At 34.9% G+C, this 9,263-nt stretch overlaps 3 protein-coding genes across 3 annotated transcripts; all 3 read right to left on the reverse strand.

The window, feature by feature from the left end:
• Positions 1 to 620: 620 nt before the first annotated feature.
• On the reverse strand, positions 621 to 2,477 carry LOC135793497 (uncharacterized). Its single transcript, XM_065304497.1, has 6 exons — positions 1,926 to 2,477; positions 1,718 to 1,870; positions 1,336 to 1,539; positions 1,112 to 1,285; positions 877 to 1,052; positions 621 to 822 (listed from the first exon to the last, which is right to left on the reverse strand). Exons 1-6 carry the CDS (start codon positions 2,475 to 2,477, stop codon positions 621 to 623), a joined length of 1,461 nt encoding a protein of 486 aa, XP_065160569.1.
• Positions 2,478 to 2,965: 488 nt separating this feature from the next.
• Positions 2,966 to 4,444, reverse strand: LOC135792729 (probable glutamate receptor). Its single transcript, XM_065303420.1, has 6 exons — positions 4,426 to 4,444; positions 4,094 to 4,366; positions 3,830 to 4,033; positions 3,600 to 3,773; positions 3,366 to 3,541; positions 2,966 to 3,314 (listed from the first exon to the last, which is right to left on the reverse strand). Exons 1-6 carry the CDS (start codon positions 4,438 to 4,440, stop codon positions 3,089 to 3,091), a joined length of 1,068 nt encoding a protein of 355 aa, XP_065159492.1. The 5' UTR covers positions 4,441 to 4,444; the 3' UTR covers positions 2,966 to 3,088.
• Positions 4,445 to 5,442: 998 nt separating this feature from the next.
• Positions 5,443 to 9,102, reverse strand: LOC135803499 (uncharacterized). The gene is made up of 5 exons (XM_065317156.1): positions 7,432 to 9,102; positions 7,244 to 7,367; positions 6,637 to 7,189; positions 6,400 to 6,575; positions 5,443 to 6,296 (listed from the first exon to the last, which is right to left on the reverse strand). Exons 1-3 carry the CDS (start codon positions 8,188 to 8,190, stop codon positions 6,783 to 6,785), a joined length of 1,290 nt encoding a protein of 429 aa, XP_065173228.1. The 5' UTR covers positions 8,191 to 9,102; the 3' UTR covers positions 5,443 to 6,296; positions 6,400 to 6,575; positions 6,637 to 6,782.
• Positions 9,103 to 9,263: the final 161 nt, after the last annotated feature.

The following is a 9,263-nucleotide window of genomic DNA, read 5'->3' on the forward strand; positions in this document are numbered from 1 at the left end:
AATATTATATCGATCTTTGTGGTTCGTGTGCTTTCCATACATAATTATCTCATCGTATTAATATTAGCATACGACGTACGTGTGAACATGAGTTCTACACAATCTTTTATTCTGAAATGATTTATTTTTCAATGATTTCATAAAAATATTTCTAACAAGAAAAGTTTTATTTTAATATAGGTATAAATGTATTATTTATTTATATTTGAGCAAGGTAGAGGTCACCCTTGGCAAAACACAGCCACGATTGATTTTTATATGTTTAGAATGCTTTAGTTCTACTTGAAAACAAATTATAAGGCAGGCGCGCCCCTAATCGCAATAGGTACAAACATAACATATTTTTAGATGGTTTCATGACTTAATTAACAATAATTGGCCTGCTATTTTACATATAAAAATTGTTTTTGTTAATGAACTCCAAATTGTACAAAATATGTACGAAAAAAAACAGATATCAAAAAGAATTTTTAAGAAAACCATACTCCTTTATTAAAAGCAATGCAAACAATATCGTCAACCGAAATCTGTTTATTAACATTTTAAAAGATCACACAAAAGATAATATTTTTACAATAAATCCACAGATATACATTTCGATATTCTGAATTAACTTAACTTTATATTTTCCTGTTGCCAGTTTTTTTTCTATAGTAAAGCACAATTTCTACTATAAAAACGCAGAACGCTAAAGCTGACCCAAAACCTAAAACAAGAAATGGTGCTAACACCATACTCCGAGATAAAGGCTCTTCCTGGGTTTGACGATCAATGGGTGAATTACTCCTTGTTATCTCTTTTAAATTATTTGGACTACTATACCTTAAACCAAAATATTATATTATAAACAAAATGTAATTATCACTTTAAAAGTACCATTTTTGTATAATTCCAAAACTTTTTAGAAGTTCCAAATAGTAGTCAATTTGTCGTATGAATGGGGAATTTCGTTTAAAGGCCCATGCATGTCCATTTTTGAAAACCGGCTCTGCTGTTTTACGTATTGCTGCATTTTCATCAATTGTTAAGTTACCAACGCAAGAGAAATACAACTACAACACATATAAAAATAAATAATTCCTTGAGCTATCCTAACTTTTTTGCTACATACCGAGTATTTTAAAACAGTCTCCTCCCCAATTAAGCCATAATGATTATGGGAAATATTTGGAAAACATTCACAGATCTCATCAAAGTCATGGTGCCGTTGGACAAGTTTTTGAAAAGTTGCATTGAAGCTCATTGTCATTATCTCCGACAAGAAAACTCGGTCAATGTTATTTAACTAGAACAATTGCATTACATATGTGAACACACATTAAACATCTAACTAACATAAAACGAATAGTCAAATCTGAGTAAGTCCACAATAGAATCTGGTTCCTTCAAGTTTGGTTCAATCATTGAAGAAGAGAGTTTGCTCTTGTATGCATTGGAGAAGATCAATGCAGTCAGCAGCCAACTAGCCATAATTAGTCGAACAGACAAATGTTTAGATTTTAAATTCATCGGCTGATCGAGAACACTTCGAAGTGGTAACTAAAAAATTATAAATATTAGACTTTTTTCAAGCAAACATTAAAACCAGTACCTCAATAAAATCGAAGAAATTAAATGCATGTCTAGTCGAAGACTTATTAAATTTTTTAATCAACATTGCAACGACAGCTATTAGAAACACCAAAATAATCCACATATCTATGGTAAACGGACGAACAATGGAGACTGTGGAATTGTGCTTGTAACCACGGCTACTGTAGATGACTGAATAATGTTCATAGAAAAAGTCTGGAGTAAAAGATACAAGTTGATTGCGTGATATCGTGTTTGATAAACATCCAACAACCATATTCACTTTCCTATCATTTAACTAGAAAACATTGAATAGTTAATTTAAAATTCAAAACAAAGAAGAAAATTATTACATCTTCCAAAATAAGTCGTACTGGAGTATTAGAATAATTAACAAGTTGAAAGGTGAAGTTCAGTTTATCCATTACCACCTCCAAAATTTTATATTCAATGCCATTTAGTTGATTCTGGTTTTCTTCGAAAATAAAAGGACTACATGTTTTATATGCAATGTCGATTGTTTTAAAAACCTGAAAACTATTCTCGTATGTTTCAAAGTCGGATAATTCTGTTGTGACATCGATAATACTGAATTCTTTTTCACTATGGTAATGAATCACTTTTACAAAATTATTCCATTTCTGATAAATAAGAACGGCTCTTGACGTATCATATTCCCTATCGTTTGTATAAGCAGGCATATACAATATAATTAAAATTACATCAGTCGATTTAACATTGTATGCAATGTCGTAGAATCGATTAAAATCACTGACATTTGTTAAAAATACCATGTTTATGCAAGCATCACCAAAGGGTCTTAGAAACTCTCCTTCAAGATTGTAATTAAAAAATAAGCTCGGTTGGTTTTGAACATTTGCATAATTTCGATATGCAATTTCCATGTCGGCGATTGTTTGATTTTCGTAGTGATACACTCGCAAATGTCGTGGAAAAAACATAAGTAGTCGTTGAAAAACGTTTCTGGCATTTTGTGCATTAGTTATTGTGAAATTCTTGCTGCCGGTAACATCCACATTATTAATATCTTTATTATGAACAATATTAATTCTGATATACAACCAAAAATATAGGAATAGACTTTTGCGCATATTTATAGATTAGTATTACGTTGAATAACGATTTATTGAAGATAATCAAAAGAAAAGATTTAAAAGCTGGCGGCAATATATTTCTTGCACTACTACACTACTGTTCCATTCACTTTGTGCTTTATAGCAATCGTGTTCTAAATAGTAATGTGTTTGAACTAAAGTGTCAATTTAATCAGCACTCCCTTTTTATTTATTATCGAGTTATAAGCCACTGCTCACATCAAATTACAAATAACAAATGTTGTATATAAACATGAGCATAAATTGTTCGTCGATAAACACGAATAATGTGGGTGGAACCCATTCTAAGGCAGAAATAGAACTATTACTATAATTCGACACACACAACGATTAAATTCCAGTGGGGGTAAACTAATAATTATAAAATATGAATGAATAAATTATGTAAAGCTGACCACCTGATGTGTTTGTTTGGCGTGATGAAAGGGTGGCTCGTCATTATATATAAACCATTCTAGGAAAAATGTAAGTGCCGCCAAAACACAACCAACACCCAACACCACGTACGCCGCGAGAAGATCATGAGGTTCTAATGGCTCGGTATCTCCCCGTTGCTGCACTGAATTGGATATTGCCATGCGCCTGGTTATATTATAAGATTGATACCTAAAAATATCAACGTTTAGCTAATTTTATTAAAGATTCAATGTCACTGACCATTTTTGGACAAGTCCAAAACTTTTCAGTTCCTCCAGCATGCTGGAAATGCGATATTTGAACGGTGCTCCTTTTGGCATTGCCCACATATGACCATTTGTTGTAATGGGGTGTTCCAATCGCCGCAATGCATGCATTTGTTTCATAGTTAGATTTAGGTAACAATAGTTCCACACCTAAAAGTTATTCTCGTTTAACATTTAAAACGCCGGAAACATTTTAATAATTGAATACCTTGTATCTAAGCACCGTTTGCTCCTCGACAACAGCAGACTGTTCTGTGAGGGCTCGTGCAACTGCCTCACATACATCCTTGGTGTCTTCCAATTCCATCCCCACGTGTGCTTCTGGTGGATCATCAGACATTTGGAGAAGCTCAATTATATACGTGGAATCTTGAGCAGGGGACTGAAGCAAACAAAATTTGAAAACACAAGAAATTTTACGCGGACATTTTAACGTACAATAAAGTGATATCCCTCGTCAATTAATTCTGAGAGAAAATTTGGTTCTCTGGATGCGGGCATTATTAGCGCGGATGTTAACTTGGACTTGTATGAGCTAGACAAAGCAAAACCAACAAGTAGCCATGTCACAAGACCAAAACGAAGCGCATTACTTTTTGGAGGTATGGCGATAGACTGTTCCAAGAGAATGCTGAGAGGTAACTAAACACATACCAACAATTAATTGGGTATATAAACCTAAATAACCATTCATTTGCCTACCAGTACAGGATTTACTAAAACGTCTTTTTCATAAACGGTCAGCAATTTCACGCATGCACTAACCAGAATTAAAGTGCCAAAGCAACATATCCAAACGTTCAAGTCCAAGGGTGTAAAAATTACATAAATCGGTTTTGGTTCATACTTCTCACCGGCGGAGTAGACTATGATGTGCGGTTCAGTTTGCAACATTGTACTAAACGAAACCATTTGATTGCGCACAACATTGTTCGATAAACAACCAATCGCACAATTCAATATACTTCTGTTGACCTACAATGAAAATTCGTGATTATTATTAAGTCAAAATCTATAGAATCTTTGAAACCTACATCATTGATGAGCATAAGCCTTCCGTCTGTTTTTTGTGAATAGTCTTCATAATATGGTGTGAAGTTTAATGCAGCTACAACCACCTCCATTATTTTAAATTCGACGCCAATTATATGTGGGCCAGCTTGGTACACAAACGGCATACAATTTGTGTAACCAATTTTTAAGGGAAACCCACGAAAATTCATAAACGCATTATGAATATCCAAAATAGGTTCGTCGTTTTCAGTGCGACGCACTGGTCGCACGTCAGCCATGCCGTCGGGAGAGTTATAAAAGAGAATGGCATTGCCATGAGTTCTATTGAGAAAATATGCTATATTAGCATGGTCTACACCCGTGTTATATAATTTGGTGTAATTTCGAGTCGTGTCCAATGTTTTTGAGAGAAAAATGACAACATCAGTTTCTTCGACGTTGCCTTCAACAAGGGAATAGTGTTCTAAAAATGCCCCGTCGTCATCTTGGACAACATAATGCACACATCTGTACACAAGTGGCCGATGAAATAAATATTCTTCTTCTGTGTACTTAAATATAGTTACGGGATTTGTCGGCGATGCAATCGAGCCCAACGTACTAAGAAAATGCATCTTTGTTTGATCAACATGTACAACAAAGTCGTACCATCGAAACTGAACGAGTATATTACCCAAACGTACATCGTCCGCTGTTAGAAGCATTAAAGGATTGGTACTGATAGACTTAGTAAACATCATCCACCACACAAAAAAATGTAATAAGATTTTTAGCCCCTGGAAACCAGTAATCATGGTCTTGAACGTGGCACTAGTAAACTCAACGTATAAATGTGACATAAAAATTAACCACCGGTAGTTTGTTTTGAATAATGTTTAAACTACACATACTTGCCCTGTTTTCAATAAATTGACACTGGAGTTGTTTTCATATCATTTATTAATAATGCACTTATATAGCTATAACACTTAAAGCATGTCTCCGCATGTTATGAATTAAATATGGCTGCATGTGCAGCACCTAGTAACAACGACATATCAAGACATTTGATGTTTATTGTATTCCAACAAATCAGCAATATTAACAACAGCCATATGGGCACTATATCATAATAAATTATGCATGATACCTACTAAACTTGTGAACATAATCCTAAACATTAGACCGCTCCGTTTGTGACATAAAAATTTAACATCCAAATTAACTACCGAGCGTTTGCCTATAATGATGTTTTGACAGCACATAGCTCTCGTATATATTCAATAAGCTAGCACTTCGGTTGTTTTATATCAATTAATATTTAATGTGGTACAAGGCCACATATTTGAATTATTCTTTACTTTAGCCAATCAGTGGTTGCAAACATCGCATCACATAAATTAAAGCATTAAAGAGACAATATTCTACTATATAATTTATTCTATGTTGATTCAAAACAATTATATATTAAATATTGATATGCAAAGTGTTGTTTGTGCTATCGTGTGCGTGCGTGCGTGTTTGTAAAAAATCGCACTTCACAAATGTAATTGCGTGCTGAAACTACTGCAAAGTCAGTGATTAAATTCCAGTTTAATGTATATACCATCTCCCGGCTTGTTATTACTATGAATTATACGAGTACAAATTCATGAATTATGTTTCGGTCAAGGTCTCGCTTTTTGGTTGCAGCTGAGTTCTAGAGTCCGTATGGACTAAACACGGCCGGAAAGTGACCTTTTTGGTGACTCTCGTGAACATTTCGAGCAAAAATGCTCCTCCCGAGACCACTACACCAAACCCAATTATGATCCACGCCGAAACTAAATCAACAAGATGCAAAGGAACAGCCACTGCTCTAATTCTAGTGTTTGCAGTCACGAGAGGTTGGGATAAATTGTAGGCGTTGTACCTGTTCAGAAAACGTAATTTTATATTGTTAATCTGATTATATAAGTTTTCCGCGTATATGGGGAGAAAGGGATGAAATGTTAAAAATTAAAGCAGAGACATACCATTTACCAATCAAGCCATAACTTTTGAGCCATTCAATGGTCAAGGACACTGTTTTTTTGTACGGTGCTCTCTTCTGCATAGCCCACACGTGTCCATTTACGACTGTATCTTGCTTCAAACGGCGCAAGGACCTTATTTGACTTTGTGTCAAATTTCTAAAGCAATAATTCCATAACTAAAACAATAATATAATACACTGTAATCTAATGTTTCTGTAATGTGTAATAAATTAATACTTTAAATCGAATAACGGATCTTTCTTCTATCACTGCGGAATATTCAACTACAGCACGATCAATAGCCTCGCACACCACTTTCGTATCTTCGATGACATGCCCAATTTTATTTTCAGTTGGATTTGTAGAATATTGCAGGATTTCGATTAGGTACGTTGAATCACACACCTACAAAATATATCGCTTACAATAAAGTGATATCCTTGATCCAGCAATTCCGTCAAAGTTGTTGGCTCATTCATGTTTGGCATTATCAATGCTGCCGTTAGTTTTGATTTGTAACTGCTTGATAATGCAAAACCGACAAGGATCCACGCAAAGAGACCCACTCTCAGCGAATTGCTCTGCTTCGGTATTTTCGTTGATTGTTCCGCAAGTATTTGTGTTGGTATCAGAACCACCTCACTTGTATATAAATTACCATCTGGATCGTAGACTAGTAACAACTTCGCTAATATGCTCATAATAACTAAGGCGGCCACAGTACAGATCCAAACTCTCATTTTCAAGGGGCCTATTATGGCGTACAGAGCAGATGGACCATAACGACCCTCTGACAAAAAGTCTCAAAGTGATTATTTAGAAAATATTTAGAAATGATTATTACCAGCTGCAGCATATATAGTAATTTGGGGTTCCACTTGCAGCGCAGCGCTGAATGATACCATTTCGTTTCGCATGACGTTGTTGGACAAACATCCAATTCCAAAATGAAGCCGGCTCCTGTTTACCTAAAGTTGTAATTGAGGAATTGTAGTGCAATGTAATAAAATCGGCCTAGTTGATTATACATACAGCCTGAATTAGAGCAAATCTCGGATTCATTTCATCCGAATAGTTTTCCAAGATTGGTGTAATATTTAATTTCGCACCAACAATTTTCATTATTTCATACTCTACACCTACTAAGTGCTCATCGTCATCAAACGTAAATGGGGGACAACTTGTATATCCAATTTTAAGAGGAAACCCGTACATATTATCAAAACTGTTCGTGTATTTGGACAACTCATGAGTACCATTTTCACTTTTGGTCACCTCCTGAGTGTATACTATATACTCTGGCGCGCTGTAGAAAAACAACGATAGCGCAACTGCTCTACTAACAATGAAGACTGTGTTGGCGTTGTCCACCCCGCTTGAATACCAGTGCGTAAAGTCCGAATTTTCAGGCATTACCCTTGTGAGAAATATAATAATGTCCCTTTCATTGATGTTCCGTATATGTCTTGTAAAATACAAAAAATCCGTATTTTCGTACGCTACAAAATGCACACAGCGTTGCGTTTCGGGGCGTTTGAATTCCTCAGGATGTGTGTAGTTATAGTTGTATATTGTCAGAGGATTCTGGTTGTCCTTGTGCAGGAGCAAACGCGCAAGGTCAAGGTGGTTGTCCAGGTGGATGACAAAATCCCATTCGGAAAATTGTTCGATGATCGATATAATTAAATCGGTTTGAGGATCCATTGGTGATTTTATACTAATACTTTGAACTGTATCCCACCGTAGACCCCAGAAGAAACAATTCGTGAATAAAATAAGCGTAGCGAACATTTTTTATGGGAATTTTGAAGCAACGTTATTTCTCTGGTGGTAATTCCCACAATGTATGCAGTGACGACCGACAACCTGGATAGTTTCCCGATAATTACCGCAATATTATAATATTACATTGAGGAGTAGAAAAATTGAAATGTTTTCCAGCGCAGGCCTTGTAGAACATCGATATTTATTTGCTTGCTCGTTCAGGTCATATGCAAATACATGTCGAATGTATCAATCACGGCAAATTATGATTGCTATACTGATCTGGAAACGCGCCATATACATTATGTATTTTTGAGTTACAAACAATTTATTCAAATAAAAAGTGCGGTGGAGAAAGCACTGCTCTTGTCGACCATCAACTAATAGATGCGTGAACTTGCTGACGGTGCGGGTGGGACAACTAAACGATGGGAAAACTTTTTAAATGTGGTATTTTTGTTTATAGGGGGTGTTCAAATTGTTCCTAAAGGGCAAAGGACGCCAGGAACTAAATTGTTCTTCGTAGAAAATTCTACATCAATTATACAGAAGTTTGGAAACAATTTTGGGCAATATTTCGTATGTTAGATGATAAAATCTTTTCGACCCTGTATATCCGTATGACCAGAATTGTTTTGCTACGCATGTGCAGCCCGTATTTTGTTTTATATCATTATTACAATTGTTTACTGCCATTTATTCATCGAACAGTCGCCGCCAACAACTTGTCACGTTCAGACTTCATGCTACCGAGGTAGTTAATAGTGATTAATGTACTTGCTCAGCTTAGTTAATTTATCAATAACATAAATATCATTATTATATCGTTCATATTAAAAAATCTTTATCGGACATTTATTATTATTCAAAATTCAATCAGAATATCAAATCCGAAGGTCATTTTCATAGATTTTTTCAAAATAGTCGACAAATTGTCAATATTTCTGAACTTTCTCTCTAAAATCAAGCAACATACAAATGCTAATTAATGTCCTAATAATTCCATTCGTCAATCGATTGATAACAATCATATAATTTATATAATAAATCAAGAACATTTATAATAACTTCGTTTATTGTATTGTAATAGAAAGCTTACA

Source organism: Atheta coriaria, unplaced genomic scaffold, assembly GCF_025399875.1.
Source record: "Atheta coriaria isolate IRGN ID8LTWV9N9 unplaced genomic scaffold, Caltech_Dcor_3.1 hic_scaffold_1_pilon, whole genome shotgun sequence".
NCBI classification, from domain to species: Eukaryota; Metazoa; Arthropoda; class Insecta; order Coleoptera; family Staphylinidae; genus Dalotia; species Dalotia coriaria.

Excerpts from the sequence above, each read along its gene's own strand:
- LOC135793497 (XM_065304497.1), bottom strand. The coding sequence starts at position 2,477 with ATGGAAATTGCATATCGAAATTATGCAAATGTTCAAAACCAACCGAGC. Across the intron at positions 1,540-1,717 it reads ACAATTCCACAGTCTCCATT|TTACCACTTCGAAGTGTTCT; the intron begins GTTCGTCCGTTT and ends ATAATTTTTTAG. Across the intron at positions 1,053-1,111 it reads AGACTGTTTTAAAATACTCG|TTGTATTTCTCTTGCGTTGG; the intron begins GTATGTAGCAAA and ends TATGTGTTGTAG.
- LOC135792729 (XM_065303420.1), bottom strand. Across the intron at positions 4,034-4,093 it reads TTTTAGTAAATCCTGTACTG|TTACCTCTCAGCATTCTCTT; the intron begins GTAGGCAAATGA and ends GTATGTGTTTAG. Across the intron at positions 3,774-3,829 it reads ACGAGGGATATCACTTTATT|TCCCCTGCTCAAGATTCCAC; the intron begins GTACGTTAAAAT and ends TGTTTGCTTCAG.
- LOC135803499 (XM_065317156.1), bottom strand. The coding sequence starts at position 8,190 with ATGTTCGCTACGCTTATTTTATTCACGAATTGTTTCTTCTGGGGTCTA. Across the intron at positions 7,368-7,431 it reads GATTTGCTCTAATTCAGGCT|GTAAACAGGAGCCGGCTTCA; the intron begins GTATGTATAATC and ends TTACAACTTTAG. Across the intron at positions 7,190-7,243 it reads TACTATATATGCTGCAGCTG|AGGGTCGTTATGGTCCATCT; the intron begins GTAATAATCATT and ends ACTTTTTGTCAG.